Here is a 26,482-nt window from a genome sequence, read left to right on the forward strand (position 1 = left end):
TGTTGGGGTGTCTCCGTGTGTGTGGGGGGGAGACGTGCGAGGTGTGGGTGCCGTGGGGGGTGCGGGCGGTGGTCCAGGCTCGGGGCCCCCGCGAGCCCCTCGGTCCCGGAGGGAGGCAGCACCCGGCGGCCAGACTGCGGGCCCCGGGCCGGCGTCACCGCGCGAGGAGGCCCCTTCGCGGTCCCGCCCTCGCAGCGACCAGCTGGGGACAGAATCGCGGGGACGCGGGGGGAGGGCGGGGACGCTGCCCTTGGGCTCAGCCGTCCGCTGGAGAAGCTTCCCGGGCGGGACGTCCCGTCCGTTCCCGTGAGGCTGCGCCGGGGTTTCTTGCTTTTCCAGCTGATTTGCAAAATAGGAAGGTTGCCCGGCGACGCGCATGCCCAGGGTGGTGTTTATTTAGAACTTAGAAAGGCTTCCTTACAAGTGAACTTGTTAGTTTGTTCCTGATGGACACAGCCCCTCCCCCCCGCACCGTGCCCGCGGTTACTGTAACCTATAAAACACGGACTAACCTTCTGAAATTCTTCGGAGCGCAACAAAGTAACCAGCAGTTAGGTCTCGGCGCCTCTTCCTCTTCTGAACCTGCGGGAACATCCTGTGTTTCGGGCTCCCTATCAGGGAGAAGCCTGTGTTGCATCCCCCTGAGCACCACCCTCTTGGGTGGGAAATTCGGGCAGTGGTCCTGGACTGAGCTGCTGCGCTCCTTGGTGCCACCTTTCCCGACGACTGGGACGTATATGGAACGTTTGCCGTCCCTAGGCCATCGCTTTGCTTTCCACATTTGTCCACGTAGTCTTGTTAGGGTTTTGACAGATTCTGTCTCTGTGGCTGGAAATAGTTCTATCCGCACCCCATGAGGCATTCCCGTGTTTAACACCTGTTCGACAGGTATTGTAAAAATGCTTCGCCTCAGTCTTTGACTTCGGTGCTAGGGTTTCTTTTAATCGCCCTCCCTACTCCCCGAACTGGGGGGTACTTTAAAAAAAAATTTTTGCTAACGTACTTTTTACATCATTTAACTCACTTGGTGATGTATTTTTTTTAGACTGAGGAAATAAAGAAACAGGGGTCTTGTCTTTGAAATCCATAGCGTTTGCATAACAGGGACTTAAGTACTTGTTAAATAATGACAGCTCTTTGAGGGCAGAGGTTCTTCTGAGCTGCTTGGAAACAATTCTGAGCTGGACGTGATTTATTCTGTTTTCCTCTGTGAAGCCCCTACTTTCACAGTGAAAGGTTCTCGTATTTTTAAGGCATTTGTGGTCTGTACAATCTAATTTTTTTTTTTTTTTAATGTAACAGATACTTTTGGAAACTGATAGCTGGACGTCAAGTGAGCATCCAAAGAAGAGCTTCGGTTTTTCAACAATATTCTTTTAAAAAGAACTGGCTGCCACAATGTCAGTCTACGCAGCACACAGTAGGAACAGCAGTGATATCCTCGGTGCTCCTCCTTCCCAAAGGAGCTCATCACCGAAGGACCTCAGCCACGGGAGCAGCCTGAGGCTGAATTCGAGGTCGGACATGTCAGAACGTGAGAACGATGACCCGTTACTGAGATCTGCGACGAAAATCAGAGACATAAATTGCACTTATGTTATTTCCGCCTGTAAGACACCCGGAGATACGCCCCTTACCCCTAAGCCTGCAGGTAGATTGACCCTTCAGAGAAGAGTGACAAGGGCCAAAGAATTGTCATCGCTTGGTAGCAAGGTGGGAGAGTCACCTGAAAAAAAGACAGAAACACGTCTGAGATTACAGCGTTGTGCTCAGACAGGTTCTGGGGACAAGCGGACAACAGCTGGAACAGGATCTGTGGACAGGTGGACAACAGTTGGGACACGTTCTGTGGACAAGCAGACAGCGACACGGGGCGTGGGAGGTGCTGCAGAAAGCAGTTGTGCTTCTCGGGAAACCGGTATGAACGTAAAGATTGTCAACAGTGATAGAAACACTCTTGTTGCACCTTCTACACCCTCAGCTAGAGACACAAAAGACACCGAACTGGTGGCCGATGAAAAATACGAAGAAAGATTTTCTGCCCTCAGGCGGGCAAACGAGAGCGTGACTCGCAGGGACTTGAGTCACAGCACGCCCACCCGTTCCCAGAGTCAGACCGAGGCTGTGGGATCGGGACACTCGGCCACAAAGCCCTTTCAGAGCACGTTGGACGTCAGAGTGTTGGGAACAGGAAAGTTACATCACAGAAGCCTTGGGAAGGATGCTGCCAAAAATACAAATAAGTTTGAAAGCCTAGAAAAAAGGACACCTACAAAGCATACGGCGGAGCACAGATGGGCCCCGCGGTGTGGCACGTGGCAGCCTCAGGGCCCGGCTGCGTCCCGGGAAAACAGGAGGCCCAGCTCTCAAGTTCAACAGAAGCCTGAACGTTCTGTTCTCGGAAACAAGAGGGAGGGATCGCAGGAACACGCTGTTCCCCCCCAGGAGGAAGCTGCAGCTCTGAGCACCTCCACGGAGAGGGACCCCTTAAAAGTGGAGAACAGTCAGGTGACAGTGGCTGTCCGTGTGAGGCCCTTCAGCAAGAGGTACGTACGTCATACTTCAATTCTCACCTGAGGATATTTTTCCAGAGAGAGTGGGGGGGGGGGGGGAGAAACCTCGAGGTGAGAGACATGTCAGTTGGTTGCCTCCCACACACACCCTGCCCGGGGCTGGGGCTCGAGTCTGCCACTGAGGTACGTGCCCTGACCCGGAATCGAACCACGACCTCTTGGTGCGCAGGTGATGCTCAACCGTGGAGCCACGCCGGCCGGGCTGATGACTTTTCTCTGCTTCTTTTTGAAGAGAGAAGGTTGAGAATGCGACCCAGGCTGTCTTCCTGAATGGGGAAGAAATAGCCGTGAGGCATCCCGACATGAGACACGTGTACAGTTTTATTTACGACGTCTTGTTCTGGTCCTTTGACGAGTGTCACCCTCGCTACGCCAGCCAGGCCGCGGTGTACGAGGCCCTGGCGGCCCCGCTCCTCGCCCGCGCCCTGGAAGGCTACAACGCCTGCCTCTTCGCCTACGGGCAGACGGGCTCCGGGAAGTCGTACACGTGAGTGATGCTGTGGACGCAGCTCTCCGGGAAGGCCTGCGTCTTTCGTGAGGAGCAGGGTGGTTCGATAGGGAGCGTGCAGTTCTGAAACCACCTAATTAGTTTTACTCCCCCCCCCCCCCGTTCATGATGAATTTCCCAGGATGATGGGATTTGGTGAAGAGCCGGGAATAATTCCAAGATTCTGCGAAGACCTTTTCGCTCAAGTGGCCAAAAAACAAACCCAAGAGGTATGTTCTCACGGGACCCGCAGCCTTCACGTTAGGCTGGATGATCGGGTTGAAGTCGGTCGTGGCCACTGAGGAAGCACTCACAGGGAGGCGTGGTCCTACTTCCAGGTCGCACTTCTTCGGGGCAGCCGTGGGCCAGAGGGGCTCCTGTCTAATCAGCTCCTCCCAGTGGGCAGGTGGAGGGGGCACGTGTTTCACTGTGGAAGCCGCGAGCCACTGCACATATCTGCAGCCCGGCCAGCGCACAGACCCCGGGAGGCCACAGCCTCAACTTAGACCATGAAGCAGAGGAGAGAAGCTGGAAACGCTGGCTGGACTTGGCAGCGTGGAGTTTAACTCCCGGCCCCTGTGGTTCAGAGAGCGTCATGGGGAAACAGGCCAGTCAGCAGCCAAGGACAGTCCATTAAATGCTAAGTAGACTGAACGCTGTCCTAGAATAAGAACAGCCTGTGTGAGAATAGTAGGAGTGGAGGGAGGCAGGTTTTCTTAGAGGAGGGACAGCTGGACTTACTTGGAAGGAAACAGCAGTTACTAGCTGGGGAAGAGGGGACAGGCCTTGCAGGCAGGCAGCTGGGAGCCTGGAACGTGAGAGGAGGACCGAGATGGAGCGGGAGAGGCAGGCGGAACTCGGCTTTATGACCCGCGTGTCCCGGAACGTAGAAGGCTCCGGAAGGCCTTTAAGGATGGAAGAAACAGGATCATATTTGCTCTTTTAAAAAACACACCACAGCTCTGGCTGCAGTATGCGAGTGGGAGGAGAGCACGCAGACCCTGGGGCAGGGCCGGGTGTTGGGACTGTGAGCTGTGCAAGGACAGCAGGGGCACCGAGGTGGAGGCAGCGGGCTGAACTAGGGGCCCCGGTGCCGAGGTCTCAGTGAGCAGAGCGACGCAGTGATGACTGGAAATGGAGGGTGAGTGAGAGGAGTTCGTGTCCCTGGCGTTTGCTGAGAACGAGAGACGAAGGCAGGGTTGGGGGGATGATGGGCTGTGTCTCCCCCCCATTGTGAGGACATCACCTGTCTGCCACCTTCCTCCCTCCAGCCTCTCACCCAAGTAAGTAAGTGGTGGTTTCCCTCCTACTAGGTCAGGTACCAGCTTGAAATGAGCTTCTTTGAAGTATATAATGAAAAAATCCATGACCTTCTGGTTGGCAAAGGTGAAAGTGGGCAGAGAAAGCAACCGGTAAGATTTAAACCATTTATTATTGGTTTTTAATTGCTGTTTTTATAAGTGATTCTATTATCAAGATGACTTAAATTTTTGCTAAGATGCTGTTATACGATAGGTGCTTGCGATCTGCAGTCGAACTATATTGTTACTTAGTAAATAAGCTGAACATTATTCTTAGTGGAAACTAAGTTATTAAATTTAACCTTTTTATTTTAAGCAAGTGTTGTGTACAAGTTAAAGATAAGTGGTCCAACCAAATCATGGACCAAATAAGTTGAATACTCAGTCCTGAAAAGTCTATAAAGCTAAAAAGCAGTAAAGCTCACACAAACTATTACAGCAATGCATTTCACTGGATTTATCAAGTTGATATCCTATAGACAATTCCCATGAAAAAGAAAATTTCACAAATAAGCTTTTAAAAAAAACCATTAGAATTAAAATTTTTAACTTTGAAAGGGACCTTGGAGAGCAAGAAGTTACAAGGTGGACAGAGGCCCCTCGACCTGCTCCCGGTCACACACTGGACTGGGCCACACCCGGAAGGTCCGACCCAGCTTGGCCTTTTCTTCCCTGACGTCCACTTTTAAAATGTCTGATCCCAGAGTAAAGTGACGTGACACTGACAAAAGTGTTAAGCGTCTGCAGTGTATTGAACACAGCGTAGAGAGGGGTGCAAAGCTTACGAACAGCTTGTGCCGGCCATCAGCGTAGAGCCGCCAGGTGCTGGGCGCGGCGCACATGCGCTCGCTGTCAGGTGGAAGCTGCGAGGTGCCGAGGCCGTTTTGATGCCTGCGGGTTTGTTTTCGTGAGAACCTTGATGTTCGTTCCCACGTGAAGTGAAGACGGATCTCTTTACCTCAGGCTCAGTATAGGAAGAGCCATTGAAAACTGCCGTTTGTATGGACACGGCCATGCTCTTACCGACGCTCACTCTGTCCACAGCTGCGGGTCCGGGAGCACCCCGTCTCTGGGCCGTACGTTGAGGCTCTGGCCGTGTGAGTAGACTATGAACTGTGCGTTTTCCTGTTTATACCTCGCGGCACCTGCAAGGGCCTGGCTCAGTATTAATCACACTGAGTGGGAAATACTCAGTTTTCCTCCCTCTCGCCCCCCGGTCCCCTCTCAGCTGCTGTTTCTGTTCCTTTAAGCTGTCGGGGAAGGTGCAGGACGAGGTCAGTGTTAGTTTGAAATGTGCTGAGTCACTTTGTTTTTAAAACTCCAGCTACTGCTCTGGAAGGGAGGGGGGTGCTTGGGGTAGGTCCAGCTCATGGAATAAACCCGGGTTAGTGTCGAGACCCACGCACGGCGTGCTCGCCTCACACGTGGGGCGGCTACACATGCAGCCGTGCTTGTGGTTGGCGTCCCCCTGTGGTCTCAGGGCTCACGCCTGGATGCGTCACGTGAAGGTGCTCAGGTGCTTTGCTGTTTATTGTGCGAGACCAGGTGTTAATCATCAGTAAACTCCACCTTGTCTTTTTTAAAACAGGAACGCTGTCAGCTCTTACTCCGATGTCCAGGTAAGTGGTTGTATTTCATCTTCTTTCTACTAAATAGAATGATCGTCATCGTAAGTACATATAAGAATATTTCTCCGTAATTGCTGGTTGTACAAGTAAGAGGCTAATCTTGTTAACTTATGAACTGATTTTATTAAACTTTATTCAAAATAAAACCTTAAGCTGGCATGATGGTCAATTTTTACTTTTAGATTTATAGAAATTGCCTTTTCAAGTTGCTTCCTGAGCCAGGTTTCAGTGGTAGGCAGATGGACAGAGGGAACACAGACTGTTGAGTGATAAACATTTATGAGTAGTTCTGTTTTATGAACTTGTGAATGTGGGTGTCACGGGGGTGCTAGGCGAACGTGCTCCTGGTGAGTCCCGGGGGGCCCTGGCCCCAGCACGGACACCTCCCTCTCTCCAGGGCTGGCTGCAGCTGGGGAGCAAGCAGCGGGCCACGGCCGCCACCGGCATGAACGACAAGAGCTCCCGGTCCCACTCGGTGCTCACCCTGGTGATGACCTGCACCCAGGTACGTGCCCCGACCAGGAACCGACTCCTGCGACCTTGTGGTGCACAGGACGGCGTTCCAGCCAACGGGGGCACCTGGCCAGGGCTTGTTTTTAAACCCTTTGTGCATGAAGCTGCTTATCTGTCTGTGGTGTTTCGTTGGTGTAATTGTTTAGCTGTGGCTCTTAGGTCTTTAAAGCCATTTTCCTCATTTGGGTGTAACCCGAGCACTGCTCAGTGTGTTCTTGACTCTGAATCAGACGCTGTCACCGGTTTGAGAAGGATCGTTTCAAAAATGAGCGGCTCTGTGATGTTGTACACTGTTCCCTTTTGAAGACTCACGTCGGTGGTGAGTCGTGAAAACTGACGACCTGTCACTTTAAACTCACTTTGCCGCAGACAGAGCGTGTGGGTGGGGAAGAGCATGACCACCGAGTCACCAGCCGCATCAACCTGGTGGACCTGGCGGGCAGCGAGCGCTGCGGGCCGGCCGGGACCAGCGGGCAGCAGCTGAAGGTGAGCGCGCCCTTCCCCGGCCTCGGGAGGGACTCGCCACATTTCAGACGAAATACTCCCAGCAAGAAGCCTCCCTCTCCCTGGAGCTTGCAGGCTGCACGGCTGGGGTTTAAGGAGAGGTCCCCGCTCTTGGTTATGATCACCTCCCAAGAAAGTCAGTTCCGAGTCACGAGCAAGCTGGTAGTTTGTGGGAGAAAGCATTTCGTCAACAGTTACGAGAGGGAGACGTGTATGCGCGAAGCACGTTTACTCTGAGCAGCGACCTGACGCGCGGTTTTCCTTGGGCACAGGAAGGCGTGAGCATCAACAAGTCCCTGCTGACTCTGGGCAAGGTCGTGTCTGCGCTCGCGGAGCACGGGAGCCAGAGGAGGGTGTTCGTCCCGTACCGAGAGTCCGTCCTGACGTGGCAAGTGTCCTTTGAACTTGTAAAGCGCTGCGTCACTTTGTGACAGGGAAGGGTTCCTTCTGGAGCAGGTGTCTCGTAATCCGGTGTGAGTGCCACCTGGGGACCGGGAGGGGAAAGCTGCTGTTTCCAAAGCCCTTCGAAAGTTAAGAGCTGTGCAGCTCATTCATTAGTAAGATGGGCCTTTTAGTCTCTTTCCCTCTAAAATCGGGCTTTTGCAGCTAATCGAAAACAAGGTTTGATTATGTTCATTCGTCATTTCCCACATTTGTTGAGCACCCACCTGCTCCCAAAGGTGATGGTGGCCCTGGACACAGGTGACCAGCCCCAGAGTCTCCCCTGGCGTGGCTCATGGTCTGGGGTGGGGAGAGAGGCATCTCACTAAACAGCTGAGAGTTAACCGTGTTTTAATAAGATCCGTGCGCAGGTGATTGTTTCATGAAATAGTAAAAAGTCTAAGAGAAAATAAAGTGTCCATGAGACATAGAAACAGCTACGAGCACCAGGGAAATGCTCGCCAAGTTCAGAGCGTGGTCCTGCGTCCTGCGCCCCACGCGTTGGCTTTCTGCCGCCTCGGAAATTCCTGCTGTCAGCTGCAGAAGCCAAGTCTAATCATGACTTCCCCCTTGAAGGCTGTTGAAGGAAAGCCTGGGCGGCAACTCGAAGACGGCCATGGTGGCCACGGTGAGCCCGGCCGCCAGCAGCGTGGAGGAGACGCTGAGCACCCTCCGCTACGCCCGCCAGGCCCGCAGCATAGTCAACGTGGCCAGGGTTAACGAAGACACGAGCGCCCAGCTCATCCGAGGTGAGGGTCCCAGGCACGCGGGTCTCAGGTGTGAACACAGGACCGTTCTTCAGGTCGCGGCGAGGTGGGGGCTAGGTAATGCAGGTGCGGCGACGTTGACCCCGCAGGGATCCTGGTTCACTGAGTAACATTTAAAACTCCCAGTAAAGTGGAAATCGGAGCATCAGCTGACTGTGGAAATTAAATGAAATGTCACCAACGGCGCATCTTCTTATGAACGTGTAGAACTGAAAGCAGAAATCGAGAAGCTGAAAGCGGCTCAAAGAAGCCGTCTGAGTGTTGACCCCGAGCGATACCGGCTCTGTCGGCAAGAAATCACGTCGCTAAGGATGAAGCTGCACCAGCAGGAGCGAGACATGGCGGAGATGCAGAGGTGGGGGCCCGGGCAGCGGGCGCGAGGGGACGCTGCTCTGCCCCCCACTGTCCCCCACCGCCCCCCTGCCCCCCGCAGCAGTGCTGCAGCCCACCCCAGGCCGTCTCCTTCCTCCCACGTGGTTTCCTCACCTCTGTTGATTCTTAGTTCTATATATATGTGTATTTTTAACTATTAATTTTGTTTCTGGAAAGAGTGTGGAAAGAAAAATTCGAACAAGCAGAAAAAAGAAAACATCACGAGATAAAAGAGCTGCAGGTACGACGTCTGCCTCCTAGCTGACGGAGGTGAAGGGGCCAGCACGTTGCAGACCTAACGTCTCCAGCACGTGCCGCCTGCAGGAGGAGTGGGAAGCCGTGGGAAGGGATGGCCGTGGTTGGGGGGGGGGCGTGGGTGACGTCCGAGGAGAGACGGAGCCGAACCGTCGAGAGGCCGGTGGCGCGACTTTAACCTTCGGCCCCGACGGCTCGCCTTCACTGCGCTGAACAGCTTCACGCTGTGGTCACGGTTCTTCTTTTTTTTTTTCCTCCGACTCCAGAAAGCAGGAATCACCTTCCAAGTGGACAACCGCCTGCCAAACCTGGTCAACCTGAGCGAGGACCCCCAGCTGTCGGAGACGCTGCTGTACGTGCTCAAGGAGGGCTCCACGGCCGTCGGGAGGCGCAGCCCCACCTCCAGCCCCGACATCCAGCTGTCCGGGGCGCTGGTGGCCGACCACCACTGGTGGGTAATGGGAAACGCACCTGTCCCTTTCCGTGGGCGGCGTCTGCACGTCTGTGGCTCTCGGTGCGTCTTCTCCAGGAAGACGACGCTCTGAGCGTGTTGTGATTACACAGCCACGTCCCAAACGTGAGGCTGGCCCCTCGCCCCTTTCCACCAGTTAATCAACATGGATTGGACTTCAGGGTTTTAAAAGTCCAGTTCCCTGCTCTCCGGACAGAGAGACTCGGAACTTCAGAGCAGCTGTAGCTGCCTCTCCGAGCCTCACCGCAGAGTCGGGTCCAGCGAGGAGGCGCTTTTACCTCCACGCTCCCCGCCCCCGGCTCGCGACGGGAGGTTCATCATCTGACCTATTAAAAATCTTATTTCAACCCGGACAGTTAGAAAAGTGAAACCAAGGAACACTTTCAGTCTGTTCCATGTAGAGGCAAACCATTGTGAAGACTTCCATGTTCCTGTCATTTTTTTCTTTTGGGGGCAGGGGGTTGGTATTTTTTTAAAAAGCGGTTGTACTGAAAACATACAACATGCCTTTTCCCTCTGAGGACAGAGCTGCTGGGAGGCCAGGCTTTCCCCCCAAAACTCAGTCTGATCGGGGGACAGATAATTTTATTATTGTCGTGAGTTGATTGGGACCTTCCCCCCAGAGTGACCCCGACAGGCTTGTCCTGTGTCACGTGTTCCTTCCTTGTCCGTCCTGTAGCGGTGACCATGTGTTTCCCTCTCGACAGCACAATCAGAAATGTCGACGGGACTGTGAGCATTGTCCCGGTCGGGGAAGCAAAGACGTATGTGAACGGCAGACAGGTCTCGGAGCCCACAGCGCTGCACCACGTGAGTGTCAACTAGCGCAGTTCCCGGCGATGTTAGTTGCTACGATCCGTGTTTCTCCTTAATAACCCTGGGCTGTGTTGAGTTGTTGAGCACAGCGGTTGGCCCGTGTCATTCTGGGTCAGACTCGCCTCCAGCAGTAACTCGTGTGCTGCAGGGCGACCGCGTGGTCCTCGGAGGAGACCATTACTTTAGATTTAACCACCCAGCGGAAGTCCAGGAGGGGAGGAGACCGCCCGGGGGAGACGCCCTCGCCAGCGAGGCCCCAAAGGACTTTGAATTCGCCAAGAATGAGTTGCTGGCGGCACAGCGTTCGCAGTGAGTGTTGTCGTGGGTCAAGCAGGGGGTCGGGGTGGGGGGCCTGCAGGGAGAGGGCTGCGGAGAGGCCAGCATCTGGGGCTGGTCAGCAGGAGTCAGCTGGGGGCTGATCCCCGGGCACCTGCGGGTGATTGTACTCTGCAGACTGGAGGCGGAGATCAAAGAGGCGCAGCTGAGAGCAAAGCAGGAGATGCTGCAGGGCGTCCAGATCGCCAAGGACATGGCCCAGCGGGAGCTCGCTGCTCAGAGAGCTGCCTACGAGAGCCGCCTCGGGGCCCTGGAGGCCCAGCTGGTAACCAGCGGCTGGTTTCCTTCCCCTGCGAGGGCCTGAGGGACACCCGGTCCCTGGGAGGAGCCGGGGCCCCTCTCCCTCTCCTAGGCAGACGTTGGTGCAGGCAGGTGGTTGCTGCCGGGAACGGCACAGGCGCCTCCATCGGCCCTGTTTGACTCTGGTCCGCCGCCTGCTGCGCGTTCATCCGGCGCTTCCCTGTTCACCTGCTGATCTGAATACATATGTTCGGAAGCACCAACTGACCACTGGCAAAGGGGCTGCTGTCCCCCAGCGCGTGAGCCTTGCTCCCGGCTCCATCCGTGGCCGCCCCCTTTCCTGGGACCCACGTAGAGGAGGGTTTCACGAGCGATGTTTGTTTTAGGTCAGTCGATGCTTGTGAGGTAGGCAGACTCGGGGCAGCGTTTCTCCTGGTGCGTCCACCTCTCGGGCTCCGGTGAAAGGAAGGGACCATTTCTACATTCTGTGAATCTTTGAAAAAAAGTGCTTTGTATGTTTGCCCCAGTTGTTTTCATTATTGTTGTTTAAAGAAAGAAGAGTCTCAAAGGAAGGAAATGCAGGAAATAAGTAACCAGAAAGCGACTCACAGGATCGAGGAGCTGGAAAGGGCCAAGCGGCGGCTGGAGCAGGAAGTCCAGGCCAACAGGCGGCGCCTGGAGGTGGAGAGTCTGGCTGCAAAGCAGGTGGTTCCCCAGCAGGGGCTCGCTGTCGGGGGAGCGCCGGGCTCGTCTTCACGGTGGGGTCCCGCCCCAGCGCTCAGGCCCCTGTTGAGGGGACACGGCCGTCCTCTCCAGCTCATCCACCCCGGTTGTCTCTGTGCAGCCGTAGCTGCCCTGATAGCGGGGACAGGGGAGGCAGGGCTGGGCACAGCCTGGGAGGGAGTCACAGCGCCACACCCTGCTCTCGGGGACCCTGCCCTGGATACGGGTGCCGGCCGCCGCCTGCCCGAGCAGCTCCTGAGCCGTGGGCTCCAACCTTTCATCTCGGGCAGAGCGGCTTCCAGGCGCCATTCACACTGCCCACATTCACGTGCAGGATGTCAGGGTCTTAATCTCTCGGCTTTACTCTAAGGGCGGTTTTATTTCTCTTCAAGTCTGTGGTGGGGGAAAATACCCCTGTAACCCCAAGTTTGGGTACGGTAGTGACCTACTGGTCACACATTAGTAGTCAGCTCTAGGACACAGAGGGCCCCAAACTCCGAGAGTTTTAGGAGAAAAAAGTGTTTAAATCTTAAACATTATGAGTGGGTTATCGTAAGGCTATTTGTGTCCAGTGAAGTTTTTTTGGTGTCTTTTAAGTTTAACTTTTGTTTGGTCAAAGTTCCTTGAGTGGGGGCTTTTTCTTTTTCTAAAGGTGTTTTTTTAACAGTGGAAAGGAAAAGATTGTCATCAAAAATTCCTAATTTTTATAATGGGAGAAAATAATTTTATAAAGATATTTTATAAATTTTTTAATAGCCTTTTAAGCTTAATAAGACATGTACTGGAAACGAGGTTTAATTATTGTGTTGAATGACCAAGACCCATCTGGCTTTATTTCCTCCCTCACATGCCACGTGTGGTGTCCGTGGATGAACGTCTCAGGCGCTAGAGGACCACAGCATCCGCCACACGAGGATCCTGGAAGCCTTAGAAGCTGAGAAGCGAAAGATTGCTAAAGAAGTTCAAGCACTGCAGCAAAACCAGAGCAGCAGGGACAGGACGTTCACAGGTGAGCGCCTGGCGGTTCCGTCATTCTCTGAAGGCTGTCGGTGCCTGACGCTGGTGCTCAGCGAGGGTGAAGAATCGCGGCTCAGATACGCCCTCGCCTCCTGTGATACGCGGTTGGCGCCGTTCACTTGGATGTTTTTTTCCGGAAAGTTCTGCCCAGTGGCATTGTTGGTGCTCACGCCTGCCTCTCACCCCCTGTGCTCCCTGCCAGTTGCGACGAGCTGGGGCTCCCTGAAGCTCTCCATGATGATCCAGGAGGCCAACGCTATCAGCAGCCGGCTCCAGAGACAGTATGTGTTTGGCAGGTGAGCGATTACCTCCAGTTGTTTTCAGAAACTATGATTGTTTTAGTTTCTCTGAAGACATGGTCTCCTGCAGCACCTGCCCGGGACAGAGCAGGCGGCAGGGGCCCAGGGCCGCAGACCCTGTCCCTGAGCTCGCGGTGCAGAGAGACCGAGCAGTCGGCAGACACCGTGGCGTATAAACAGGGTAGTCGTTGGAGCCTTAGGACTTACTGTGTTCCGAGTTGAAAATGTATCAATAGGCCACATTTTAAAGGGAAGTTTTTATGCAAGAAGTTTTAGCACAGTCTACACTACACACTGTTACCACTCAAAATGCTTAACCAGGAAGATTTCACATCAGTGGGCCAGTTCTTGTGGAAGTGACTCTAATTCAGAAAGCTCTGTGGAAGTGACGGTTTGTGTGTTTTAAGGGTTTCCTGTCTTTTTCAGACACGAGACGACAGGTAAAGGGAGTGGCCCCGATACTCGCGTCCGGGTGGGGAACCTTCGCCTTGGCGTCTCCACCCTCTGGAGCCTGGAGAAGTTTGAGTCGAAGCTCGCAGCCCTCAAGGAGCTTTACGAGGTTGGGATACTATTAAAGTCTCTCTATACTTTCTGAACTAAAACATCTGAAAGTGACATGTTCTCAGTAAGGAAAACTTGGCGGAGAAAAGGCAGCTCACATCCCCCAACCAACCAGCGTCAACACCCAGGGGCATTTACTGTAGCCCGTGGTGGTTGTGTTGGTGGTTTTGATGCAACTATAATAGAGGAATTTAGTGCTGGCTCTAGGCACTTATAGTTATGTGGTTGTGAAATTTCACATTGAAGCTCAAGGACAGGAGGTTTGGGCCGAGCAGCAATTGCCTCGAGGGAAATGACCTCGTGCCTGAAGCTGTTTTCACACAACACGCCCACGTCCCATCCCTGCGCTTCCAGGGTTTCCAGTTGTCTGCTGTTTTATAGTCACGCCTACAAATACTGTGTTACATACGAAACTGTGCTCGTGATAATTTTCCAGGGAGAAAAGATTTTTATTAAGATAAAAATTATGAAAGTTGATTGAATGACCAGCAATAAACTGAAAAGCTTGTCAGCAAAGTAGTCTGGAAAACAGGTGTGAATCGCAGTCAGTCGTGCGTAAGCTCTCCTGAACCTCAGAACAGAGAAGTCCTGTGATTCTAGAACATCGAGAAGGTGGAAGAGTCCCAGTCGTCTTACGGTGACATGCGAATTGATTAAAATCAGACGGAAACCACAAAACCTGAAGAGATGATTCAGAAGAGAACCACAAACCAGTCTGTACGGTCACAGCTGTCAAACCCTGAGTGCAGCGTTAGCAAGGCAACCCCGAACCCTAAGAGCCCTGGCTCTGACCCGGAGGCCAGGCCCGGGCGGGGCGGGGGCCGCGGCAGGAGACCCACAGCCGCCCCGAGCGCGGCCGGGGCATCCGGAGGACGGGCTGGGCGGCTTTCTGTTGGCGTGTTAGCGGGTCCGAATTCTCTAATGCGAGTCGCGTGCGCTGGGAGCACAGGTGCTGTGCCAAGGCCGCGTGGTCCTTTTGCCCTGGCGCAGGCGTGAAACCCGGAGGGTGAGGGGCCTCGTTGCCGCCTTATTTCCTCTTTTCAGCTGCTGGCTGCAGTATTTGTTTCCATGTGATTGTGCCACTTCTGAACCAAGTGCTGTACAGTGTTTTGTTAGAACTCTGTTAATGGAACTAAAACGTAGGTTATTATTATCAATATGTTCAACCAGGAAGTGACCGAGCTTAACATTATTTCTCCCAAGGATTTTGTCTTTGTTTTCACTGTCTTCTGAATCCCAAATTATTTCTGAGTTATTGAATGATTTCTGTTGCTTTTATTAATAGGTCTCTTTACATAGTTTCTAGCCTCATGCAACTTTTTAAATTTGATCAGGAATGTGATTTTTCTTTTTACTTTTGTCAGATGTTCTGTAAGTTTGCTAATTTTCTATTTTAAATATAACCACATATTTAAAATTTTTTCTTAGTGGTAAACATTTTTAAGTTCATTATTTATTTTTCTTAGAGTAACTGTGGTAACAAGTGTGAGGACCTCTTCTGTGACCCCGAAGATGAGTGGGAGCCTGACCTCACAGATGCGCCCGTCTCCTCGATCTCCAGACGGAGGTACAGACGTTGTTACTGCCTTTCCTGTCCTGGGTGTACGTCTGTCTCATTTCCTTACTTTATTTATATGAATCGTCACCCGAGGATATTTTTTCCATTGCTTTTCAGAGAGAGTGGAGGGGAGGGAGACACATCCGTTGGTTGCCTCCCACATGCACCCCGACCAGGGTGGGGGATCGAATCTGCAACCGAGGTCCGTGCCTTTGGCTAGAATCAAACCCGGGACCCTCCAGTCCGCAGGCCGACGCTCTACCCACTGAGCCAAATGGGCCGGGGCTAAAACTCTTAGTATTTTCTAAGGTTTTGAAATCACGTTTTTTCGTGCGGCAGAGATGTTTTTGAGAACATCTGTAATTTAAAAGCATCGTTTAGAGAAAATGAACTGCTCTTGGCCCGAGACCTTGTCCGTGAAGTCAGCCTTGCAGGGATGTTTACGACGATCGCGAGCGCAGAGGCTGCCTGCCTGTGAGGGGGCCCGACAGACCCTTAATTACGGAACCGCCTCCGGGCCGTGACCGCCGCGCAGGTCGCTGTAAAATAGAGGCTCGGCTGCCTGTAAATCTCGACATGTACTGCTGACAGTTAAGAGAGAAATCTCCCCTGATGCTAAATGAAAGTCCTGTGACAGGAGCGTGATGGCATTTTGTGTACCTGAGTGTAGACCTCTTGCCGACGGTGAGGGACCAGGTTTTCCAGCTGGGACTCCTGTGGCCGTGCGCCTCCCTCCTCGCCCCGCACGGGACGCTGTGACCGCTGAGCCCTGCGTTTCCTGTTTCCAGTCCTGTCTCACGGGGGTTCGTAGGGACCCGTGGGGAAGGTCTATATGTGACACAGTTAGGCTGTGACAGAGAGAGTGCTTTTGTTCAACCATCTTTTCAACAAATAGTGTTTTTCTTCGCATGGCCACAGTAGTGGGGGTTCTGTTAGGAAAAGACTTGGTGACGCTGCTCCGTGGAGCAGCCGACTGCTGATCCCCTGCTCGTGTTCTCTGCTTAGGAGCAGGAGTTTGGTGAAGGACCGAAGGATTTCCGGCTACTTGCATAACATCCAGGCTCACGCGGTTCAGGCTCCACATTCGTCACGGTCTGCAGGTAGGTTGTCATCAGACGTCCTTGTGGACTGAGAAGGACATCGGGCCCCGCTGTGAACCAGGGACAGGTGGCTCTGGAACATGCTCGCGTGGGCGTGTGGGCGTCAGAGTCGGGTGCCCAGAATCCACACTCACGGGGCTGCTGTCCCTCGGAACAGGCTCGGTGGAGAGACCAGGCTCCCTTGACTCCGGCTCCGCAGAGTCTTCTCTTCCTGGAATCTGCAGAGAGTTGATTGGTTCGTCTGTAGCTGCTCTCGGACAGAGCTGTGGAGGGAAAAGCATGGCAGACGGCCTGGTGGACAGTTTCCTCCAGGTTCACGACGGGCTGCTGGCCGTCTCCCAGGCTCACGAAGCCCAGGATGAGGAGAGTCCGGACGACCGTAAGCAGATGGGGCACTTTGCTTCAAAAGTCTGTCGTCACAGCCGCTCACACTGCCCGACTGGGATAGGGGGGAATGGTTGGGTGAGCTCTGCTGTTTGGAGGTGGCCCCTTCCGGTAACTTCCCCTTTTCTTTCAGTGTTCTCTTCCGATCGCGCAGCCCAAGTGCGGGCTGTGCAGGTCGCGTGTGCCTTTGGGCAGCTTGCGGTGCTCGTCACGCACTGGCTGGGTGACGTCCCTCCTGGCCTCAGCACAGCCAGGCTTGGAGAGGAGCTGAGGCAGGAGGTGGAGAAGCTGGGCGGCTACTTGCAGGTGTTTTTGCAGGTCAGTCGGTTTGCTGATTGTCGTTTGCAGGATGCGTCTGTTCAGTATGTGTTGACCTTGTCCTGTCTGCGTCTCCCAGAATCGGAGCTGTAGGGAGGGCTGGCCGGGCACAGAGCCGGAGACCAGAACCCGCAGGAAAGAGAGAGACAGATGCCAAGGTGGCTCTCAGACTCTAGAGGCAGCATAGCTCAGGGGATGCCCTTGTCTGTCCCTCCTGGGTGTGTGCTCGCTGGCGCACAAGCCTTGTGTCCCCTCTCCCTCCCCTCCTTCCTGTTCCTTCTCCCAGACACGAGGGACTCTTTTAACCACCTGTCAGGTGGCCACTGGGGCAGGAGCAGTTTAAGGGTGAAGAGCCACCGTTCTGTCCTCTCGGTGCTCACTCACCAGCCCCTGCAATGCCCGTGTCCCCTGCTCATGTGTGCCAGTCACTCTGTCGCCATGGGCGGCTGTAGGGTGATGTATTTTCTGATTCTGAGACTCTGAGGCGCAGTCACTGGATCAGGGAATGCAGAATTTATTTCCTTCACGTTGTATTTTGTCTTTAGCTCCCGCTCCCATAGCCTCATGCATCTGATAAATTGGTCTTGTTATCTTACAGGGATGCTCTTCAGATATTCCATCGATGGTAAAAGACGCTCAGAAGAAAGTCATCCAAACTGTACAACAAGCTGTGAAGTGTGTGGGACAGTTAGCGGTTCTGAGTGGGAGCAAACTTCATCTCCTGGAAAACAGTGGCGACAAGGGCGCCGGCGTCCAGGTGAGTAAGTGACATTGGCTCTGGGAGACTTCACCTGAGCGAGTGGTAGAGGCTTCTGGTCACAGTGTCACTGAGCGTGATCAATTCTTATTTAAAAATAGCTCCTACTCTTAGCTGTTTAGCAGTAAGAGTTAAAATTGTTTCCATCTAAGCTGACCGAGTGGGAACGTGCAAGGTGGTTTGGAGGCTTCACTTCACCTGCTGGACCTTTGGTTTGATGACGATGGTGACCAGGGAGGGTTACTCTGCCATTCAGCAGGGAGGACTCTAATGCTAGGAAGTATCTGCTGGCCGAGGTCACCCAGGCTGCCGACAGTGTTAGAACGTTACCACGTTCTGGCAACATCGTGTCTGCTGAGGACGCACGGTCTTCCTGGCACTGTCTTTGGGATACTTCGTTACAGATTTGCTCACTTCCCTTATGGTCTCTTCTTATTCCAGCTTCAGTTGAATTTAATAAACTTGGAATGTATTCCTAAAATAAGCAGAAGATATAACAATTACTTAATTATTTTTTAAAAATCTAAAACCTGAATTTGCCTATTAACACTTCAAAGTTTCTTCCAGGAGGATTTCGTGGGTGCTCTGTGGGATGGAGCAGGCTCGGGAGGGAGGATGCTGCTCGATTCTGGAATGGAAAAGGCAGGGGAACTTCGGCGCGAGCTCTTACGGCAGCGCCCCCAAAACGAGGTAAGAGGAATGAAAATGTCTGGTGTGGATTGAATTGATTTTTAAAAAATGTATAACTGCATGAATTAGATTGTTACAAATCTGTGTATGTAAGTTGTGTTAGACTGTTTTTTGCTGAGATCACGGTGTCTTGGAGGCGGTTCCCCAAGTTGCTCCTGAGCTGCTGCAGCCTCTGTGGTTGTAGATCCTGGTGGAATCCTGTCTGGGATAAACCCCGCAGCACATGGAGCTGCAGTGACACCTGCTGTTTGTTCATTTTGTCTTTTTCCCCCTTGTTTTGGTCTCTACTTTTCCATTTATGAATGTAAACTACCACATATTGATCCGCTATCTGGAGCAAAGCGCTATCTGGAGTAATGTGCTGGGTTCACATTGTTTATTTTACTCTGAGACACAGGAGCAAAGAAGAATTGAGTGACTCCCCGAAATAAGCCTCCTCACCACTCTCTGGCTCGCTAACATTAGAGCATATATGGTGTTTCAGAGGAGGTGCGAGGAGGGGCTGGTGTGACCCCAGAGCCTGTGTTAAAACCTGATGTGACTTCCCAGTGTGTGTTGGTCGTGACTCCGTGCTCTGACCCCGTCTCCTCACCTGTCACGTGTGATAACACCTGTGTCAGGTCTGTGAGCCTCACCACTTTTCGAGGTGGGGATTCCTAGTGTCCCTCTGAGCTCACTGAGCTGGGGTCATGTCCGGGCGCAGAGCCAGAGTTGTGTTTCTGTCCACTTGGTGCCCAAGCCCAGCACGTTACACTAGTGTGTGAATCGTACTCACACCGATTTTCTTCACTGAGTTACGATCGGTGAGCTGAGGATTAGGAAGATGGTTCAACTCTCATGACAATTTCAGAGCCTGGTCTGTTCTAGAATCTTGTAACTACTTGTTAAACTGTCTCCATCATTTCCCTCTCTTGCTGGAGTCGGTTAGCTGGGCCGGAGCTCTGGCTGCTCTCGAAGGTGAATGTAGTCCCAGTAAGAGGACGCCAGGCTTCTGACGGCTCTACTAGAACCCTTCTCCCTGCCTGGTCCCAGAGAGTCCTAGGGGTTTATACTTCTAAGGAATTACGTGTATAATAAAATAGTCTAACCTTCCCTCCAGGTGGCCCAGCAGCTGAGCGCCAAGGCCGCGGCCCTGATCAGGTGTTTTGAAAACATCTTTGCCGCATGGAAAACAGTAAGAGGAGCTCTGTGTTGTTTATGTTTAATTTTGTTGTGTGCGCTGTCCTCATTGGGTTCAGGTTAGTCACATTGGTTTCAGGTCTGACCCCTCTCCAGGTGACCCCATGTTCAGCTGAGACACACGCCGTGGCTCTCAGCCGAGGCCGCCTGGACGTGGTAACTGTCAGCTTAGTAACCTGCTCTGTCTCCTGCCCTTGGTTCAGAATTGCTCAGCTTTTCCTGGGATGGTTGTTACAAGCTAAACATTCGTGTTTCATAGTCACTGTGCTCAGATTCTAGACCACAGGTGAACTAGAAAGGTTATTTTACCCTCACGACACAGGGAAATAGAAAAATACGAACTGAGTACATAACCTGTGTGTTAAAGGGGGAGAGAGGGTTCTAGTTTGACAGTTCTTATTTAAATAAAAAACAAGCAGCAGATGTAAAGTTAAACTCTTAAAAATTACACTTTTATTTTTGATAATATTGGATAATGTGGCACCGTTTTTATTCCATTCTCTTGTAATAGGGCAATTAGACTTTGGTTTAACATTAGATAAAAGTTCTTATTTCTTTTGGAAACAGTACCTGTTAGCACTGTGCTTTGGTCTTGCTTGGAGAAAGTTAGACACTGAGGAAATGAAACTTGTCTCTCTCATGAAGATAAAGAGTTTGGCTTTAAAACTGTACTGACCAAGCCTATTGCCATGTGAGCCGCTCTGTATTTTCATAAATACTAACTTTATTCACACAGAAAAGTTCCAGAACTTGGGCTCAGGAAGAAGATTCTAGATGCAAAGAGCTGAAGGAGATGGCTGATCGAGCCCCAGAATTTTTGAAGTTAACACATTGCTTAGAGCAAACTATCCAAATTGTCATTTCTGCCCTGGAAGGTATGTACTCCACATGGAGGTGGTAGTTTTAATCAGAATTTTATAGTTTAAGGAATCTTACATCTTTTCCCTTCTAAACCTAGTTAATGCGACCTCACTAACATTAATTACATTGGACCGTGTGTGATTGAATTCCCAGGCAATATGTGTAAGTCGTTCTGCCCGAAAAGTTCGGGCCCTAAAAAAAACTACCCACCTGCTTGCTTAGCAGCTGTACTGAATAATGTTAAACAGTGAGAATTGTCGTGATGGGGCCACTGACAAAGCTCCTGGAGTCACGCGTGTAACAGCAGTAAATTCCCTTCCCCGACGAGAAGGGAAGTGTCAGTGAGCTCTCTTCTCCTGCTCAGGACGCCGTGGTGACGGGCGCCTCCTCGGGAGCTGTGTGGAAAGTGTCTGCAGCTTGGCAGGGGATGTCCGCGTTGACGGTGGTGTGTGCACCGCATCTGCTGGCGGCTGTGAGGACAACCGCGAGGACCTCGAATCTGTGGCCAAGTCCCTCCTCCTCTGCTTCAAGTCTGAAGACAGACCCGACTTGTTGAAACCCTGGGAAACGTGTAACCAAAGTAGAGAGGGGTGGCAGCCGTCCAGAGCCAGTGGGCCTGGGTCCGGCGGGAGGAAGGGTGTCCCCAAGCGCACCTACGTGCTGCCTTCCTGTCCCGCGAGGAGCTCGCAGGAGCTCGCACCCAGCAGGACCCAGTGGGTGTGAGGCTGTGGCAGAGAGGACCGGGTGGGCTGTCCTTGCGCAGGAAAAGATACAAAGCAAGAAATCGGTGTAAATATTCCCCTGAAATCCGTGTCTGTTGCTGGCTAATCGCTGGGTCTGATGGGTGGAGTTCCAGTGTCGGGGCTCCAAATGTGCTTTGGACGGTACTCGGCAGCCATTTGTAAACAGGCGTTTACATATTGAAACGTTGCAGCAAATAGTAGCTTCTCATTGCCATGAATTTTAACTACGTATCTTTAACTTAGATACACTGCCACTTGGTTCATTAGTCTGTTGTAAACGGTTATTTTTCTGATGAATGGAATCCCAAGCATCTGTTACTTTCGTGCCAGCGTTCTCTCCTGCGAGGTCAGATGAGGCTGGAGGCGAAATGGCCAGCCCGTGTTTACCTGTGGCACCTTCCGTCTCGCTCTCCTCTGAGTGCTGACGTGCCTGAATAGTGTGCTCACGGGAATCATGTCCTGTTTCTGTCCAAATTACAGGCCAGTGACATATGAGTAATATGGCTTTACCAGCATAATCATTTCCTGTTATCTCTGTCCCATATGGGGCTGAATGAGAATGATTTCAAACCAGTGAACCATTTCCAGCATCGTGCTCAGCTCTTGGACGGGGCTGGAGATCAGAGGCCGGACCTCGACTTCACGTTTACAGGTGTAATGGGATGTTTGTAACGTGGTTTGATGAAGATGAAAGGTCCTTATGCCATTTCAGTTAAAAAAACAAAAAACAAAAAAACCCAAAAAACTTTACATCTACAATCAGGTAATAAAGAAGATACCCTACTTTGGGGATCTTACATTAAGGATCTAGTTTGACATTTTGCACCACCACATGTGCATAATTCTGTGGGGGATACTGAGCAGCACCTGGAGAAGTCTTTAAAGAGACGATCCTTTCACCTGCCTTTTCATGAGCAGATGCCATGCGCACATCTGGCACAACTGGTGGGAATGGGCACTTCCATGGTGAATAAACTTGATTTCCTTGTTAGGACAGCTTGTGAACACTGGTCATTCATTTAGTCACAACCGTGTCGACGGACCACTCGCAGTGTTTTCTGGGGCTTTGAAATGGTGCTGTGCAGCAGTTTGCTCTTTTTTTACATTTCATGTCTGGCATTTGAGCTGGTATCTTGTTGAAGCTCTGTATTTTTTATAGGCAGCGCTCTGCCGGGTGGCCCTCAGGCTCTGTCCATAAGAGGGCTTTTGCTGAAGCTTCTACCTGTTTGAAGAACTTGCTAGAGTATTGGTGTGTGTTGGGGGGTAACTTAATGTTTGGTATTCTTTACTTTCTGCTATATCACGACTTCATTGGTCAGAAACCATTTAGTGTCTGTAAATTGCAGGATATTTATATATTTATACTCTCAAATGAATTGCTATGTATACAGTTTGTAAATGAGGGGTGAAAAGTGTATTTGCTACCAGAATCATGTGCAGTAATGTTACAAAGGGCACTTTTAATAAACCTTGTCAGGGGCACAAGTGTCTTGGCCTAAGGTTTATTTTATTTATTCCTGACTCAAAATTACTATCTAGCTCTGCCTTGATAATAGCTACCCAAGTATTGCAAACTGAACACATAACCAGGAAATGCAAAACAAATAATATATATATATTTTAAAGTCACTCTACCCCTTTTAGCTGGTTGCGTCTGGGTTTGTGCTGCGCGGGAAAGCCGCAGACGCCGAGTCTGACATGTTCCCACAGTTGGCGCCTGACCCCAACCAGGCTGCTTAGTGACCGGTTAGTAACCGATGGCTTCAGACAAGTTACCTGCTGTCCGCAGGTTTCATCTGCAGGAAGCAGCGTCCTCCCGCCCCTTAGCCTGAGCTTTAAAGGGGAAAACGCAAGACCGAACCTGCTGAGGGGTAGGCAGGGGCTCGTGGGGACCCCGAGGGGGACGTGCCCGCGAGAATGAAGCTTCCTCCGCCGCGCTCCTGACCCCTGCGGGGGACCCGGCACCGGCTGCAAAGCCCTCTTCCCTGGACACAGGTCAGGCTCGGTGCGAGCCTGTGCACTTGCCCCCGCGTGTGCCACGTCTGACTGTGCACTTGCCCCCGCGTGTGCCACGTCTGACTGTGCACTTGCCCCCGCGTGTGCCACGTCTGACTGTGCACTTGCCCCCGCGTGTGCCAAGTCTAACCGCGGCCCCGGCGGAGCACATCTGAGAACCTGCCATTGGGCTCTGGGGTGTCCTTTGTGACGTTTGTCTGAAAATTTCAGCAAAATACAAGGAGGGCACAAGTAGGTCTGCAGGTGAGTATGCTAAGTCGCTTTTTAAAAACCGTTTTCCATGTGAACAGCTAACCCTGCACCCCCTGTTCACTAACTAGCACCCGTGGGTGCGCAGGGCCACGTGCCAACGACCATTGTGCGGTTTTACCCAAGTGGACGGGGCGCCTCTCGCAGGTGAGGGGGAACGTCTGGCGGAGGCGGGCGCCCCACAGCCCAAAGGCCTGCCTCTCACGGGGGGCGAGGGGGGGGGCACCCGGCTCCCCAAGGGCCCGTCCCGAGCCAGCGGGCCTCCGGTGAAATTGCGAGGTTCCGATTGGCGGCTACAGAGCAGCGGGATTGGCCGGTGTAGATGCAAAGGACGTAAGGTGCGGTTCTGACTGGTCAGCGTGTGCTCTGATTGGTGGTCACAGAGCAGTTCTGATTGGCTGGTGTAGATGCAACTAACATACTGGTGTGGCTCTGACTGGTCAGCATTGTGTGTTCTGATTGGTAGAGCAGCTCTGATTGGCCAATGTAGATGCAAATAGGACGTAATGGTGCAGTTCTGATTGGACAGGGCAAGTCTCAGCGATTGGTGAACAAACCAGGAAGTCCCTTAAAAAGGTCAGAGGGCCCGGCCCGCATGGCTCAGCGGTTGAGCGTCGACCTATGACCCTGGAGGTCGGTTGGCTTCCGGTCAGGGCCCATCCCCCGGGCTCCATCCCCAGTAGGGGGCGTGCAGGAGGCGGCCCACCCGGGACTCGAATCACTCACGGTTCCCTTCCTCCCTCTGAAATCAACGCAAACAATTAAAAAAAAAAAAAAAAAAAAAAGGGTCGGGCCGGGCGCTCCTGTGGCTGTTCCCGCAGCGCGGCCGCGGGGCTCGGTCGCCACTGACGGGCCGGAACGGGGGGGGGGGGGGGGGGGGGATCAGGAAAGGCCCAGGCGCCCCGCCTGGAGCGGTTCCGGGGAGCAGCCCACAGCCCCTCCGGCCGGCCTGGCACGTGGGCGTCACGGCCGCTCAGCAGGTCCCCCCGCGTCCTGCTGCCGCCGGGACCCCGACCCGCTCAGCCGTCCTCTCGGGGCAGCGCCGCAGGCCGCGGTCCGACCTCGCCGCCAGGTTTGTCCCCGTGCCCCCGCCCCCGCCCCCGCCCCCGCCCCGCTGCCCCCGCCAGCCCCGGGCAGACGGAGGGGACGCAGGGGGCAGGTGAAAGCTCCTTAGTGGCCAGTGTTGGACGCCACGTGCTTCCTGAACGTCAGGGTTAGACACGGGACATGCGCAGGCGCCCGGGAGCCCCAGGGAGTGAGCGGGCAGAGGCCACGTGCTCGGCGTGTGGCCAGCCGCCGGCCGCCTTGGGGGCGGGCCGCGCGCACCTGGGGCGGGCCACGTGCGGGGCGGGCCACGTGCGGGGCGGGCCACGTGCGGGGCGGGCCACGTGCGGGGCGGGCCACGTGCGGGGCGGGCCACGTGCTCGCCGCGTGGGGCTGGGGGTGGGGAGCCTGCATCCCCCACACAGGGACAGCTGCCCCCGTGCGTTGCTGCGCCCCAGCCACCCCCATTCCGCGGTTTCTGTGTCACCGAGGGGTCGGGTCTGGCTCGCTCCTGGCGTCAGGAGGGGACGCGGGGAGCCGGGGAAGGTGCGCGCCCCGGGCGCCTGGGGGACATGTGTCTCCTTCAGGCCGACTCGGCTGCAGGGGGGACCCGAGAGGAAGCAAAAGGGGACAGACTCCCCGATTCTGCTTTTACAGACTCTCCCCGGGGCGCTAGTTATAAAAGCAGAGCTGGGGGCCCTGGCGCCGGACATCTGTGCTTTTAGTGGCTCCGGCTGTTTTCTACCCGAACATCATTTACCCAAATGTGTATTTTAAAGTACCCCGCGTGGCTTGTGGGTTTTACTGGGGCCCATGCGTGTTCCTGCGGGGAAAGGAGGACGTGTCCTTGCGGGCGCAGTAACCGGCGGGAAGAGATCGCTTGTCCCAAATGAAACCTAGAACTCGAGGGACGGACGGGCGGCTGCGGTGCGCGCGCCGGCCACTGGGGGGCAGCGTCGCCCAGGGCTCCGGCCGCCCGGCGTCGCTCCGCTTGGAGCCAGGGCCTGACTTGAAAGTGACCTGGGAGGTGGGGACCAGGATACTGGGTCTTAATGTCGCGGGAAGAAACCTCGCCCTCAGCCCCCGCGCGTGACATTGTCACAGCCGTGCTCCGAGGCCGCAGGGGCCGTGCGGCGCGCACCGCTGGGGGCGCGGGGCTGACCCCGGGGCCTTGGAGCGGCTCCCGGAGCCCGTCGGCCCGTGGAGGCTGCTGATGCAAATGCTCGTTTTTTTCCTGGTCAGAAAGGGGGAGAAATAGGAGGAGCCCCTCCCACGGCCGTACCCCAGACCCCGAGGGCCCGAGACGGCCTCCGGCCTTTCTCACGGGCTGTGCGGCAGCCGGGCCCCGCCGCCCCGCGGCGCCCCGGTGGGGTTAGGGTTAGGGTTAGGGTTAGGGTTAGGGTTAGGTGGTTTAGGGTTAGGTGGTTTAGGGTTAGGTTTAGGGTTAGGTGGGTTAGGGTTAGGTTTAGGGTTAGGTGGGTTAGGGTTAGGTGGGTTAGGGTTAGGTGGGTTAGGGTTAGGTTTAGGGTTAGGTGGGTTAGGTTTAGGGGGTTTAGGTTTAGGTGGTTTAGGTTTAGGTGGTTTAGGTTTAGGCTTAGGTGGTTTAGGTTTAGGTGGTTTAGGTTTAAGTTTAGGTTTAGGTGGTTTAGGTTTAGATTTAGGTGGCTTAGGGTTAGGTGGTTTAGGGTTAGGTGGTTTAGGGTTAGGTTTAGGTGGCTTAGGTTTAAGTTTAGGTGGTTTAGGTTTAGGTGGTTTAGATTTAGGTGGTTTAGGGTTAGGTGGTTTAGGGTTAGGTGGTTTAGGTTTGGGGGTTTAGGTGATTTAGGTTTAGGTTTAGGTGGTTTAGGCTTAGGTGGTTGTGGTTTAGGTTTAGGTGGTTTAGGTTTAGGTTTTTAGTCTAAGTGGTTTTTCCAGGGGCCTGAGTGCCGAGTGGGAATTCCACGGGCTTGGGCAGTGATGCGCTGTAAGAAAATGTCCCTAGTGACGGTCCCAGCAGGTGCCGTTCGCTGCGTTGCTCCGGTCGAGCGCGGCTCCAGGGCTCTAACTGTCCCCTGCTCCAGCCTCGCGCCAGCCGCAGGTGACAGGTGTGGTTCCTGTTCGTCTGTGGGAACCGAGGCAAAGAGCCGCTAAGTACCCTGCCCTGGGTCCCAGCGCCGGCCGAGGGTAGATCCGGGGTTTGAAGATAGGTTTACCTGACTCCAAAGCCAAAAAAAAGAAGCCCGGACCTGTGTGTTTCTTACACAGCTTATTCCTGTGTATGTGCATCTCTGCCCCTGGG

General features: G+C 53.6%; 1 protein-coding gene across 1 annotated transcript; it reads left to right on the forward strand.

Annotated features, from left to right (window-relative positions):
• Positions 1-308: 308 nt before the first annotated feature.
• Positions 309-22,380, forward strand: KIF14 (kinesin family member 14). Its single transcript, XM_081124051.1, has 30 exons — positions 309-888; positions 1,303-2,546; positions 2,806-3,060; positions 3,203-3,290; positions 4,374-4,472; positions 5,406-5,458; positions 5,950-5,980; positions 6,387-6,494; positions 6,872-6,988; positions 7,279-7,394; positions 8,024-8,196; positions 8,422-8,569; positions 8,764-8,827; positions 9,108-9,292; positions 10,021-10,123; positions 10,278-10,438; positions 10,583-10,730; positions 11,258-11,410; positions 12,311-12,437; positions 12,648-12,741; positions 13,171-13,303; positions 14,772-14,872; positions 15,869-15,963; positions 16,121-16,342; positions 16,481-16,665; positions 17,264-17,422; positions 17,990-18,112; positions 19,212-19,286; positions 20,028-20,166; positions 20,517-22,380. Exons 2-30 carry the CDS (start codon positions 1,399-1,401, stop codon positions 20,873-20,875), a joined length of 4,962 nt encoding a protein of 1,653 aa, XP_080980177.1. The 5' UTR covers positions 309-888; positions 1,303-1,398; the 3' UTR covers positions 20,876-22,380.
• The last annotated feature ends 4,102 nt before the right edge of the window (positions 22,381-26,482 follow it).

Source organism: Miniopterus schreibersii (genome assembly GCF_964146895.1).
Source record: "Miniopterus schreibersii genome assembly, chromosome: 21".
Classification (NCBI taxonomy): domain Eukaryota; kingdom Metazoa; phylum Chordata; class Mammalia; order Chiroptera; family Miniopteridae; genus Miniopterus; species Miniopterus schreibersii.

Excerpts from the sequence above, each read along its gene's own strand:
- KIF14 (XM_081124051.1), top strand. The coding sequence starts at position 1,399 with ATGTCAGTCTACGCAGCACACAGTAGGAACAGCAGTGATATCCTCGGT. Across the intron at positions 7,395-8,023 it reads CGAGAGTCCGTCCTGACGTG|GCTGTTGAAGGAAAGCCTGG; the intron begins GCAAGTGTCCTT and ends TCCCCCTTGAAG. Across the intron at positions 12,438-12,647 it reads CAGGGACAGGACGTTCACAG|TTGCGACGAGCTGGGGCTCC; the intron begins GTGAGCGCCTGG and ends GCTCCCTGCCAG.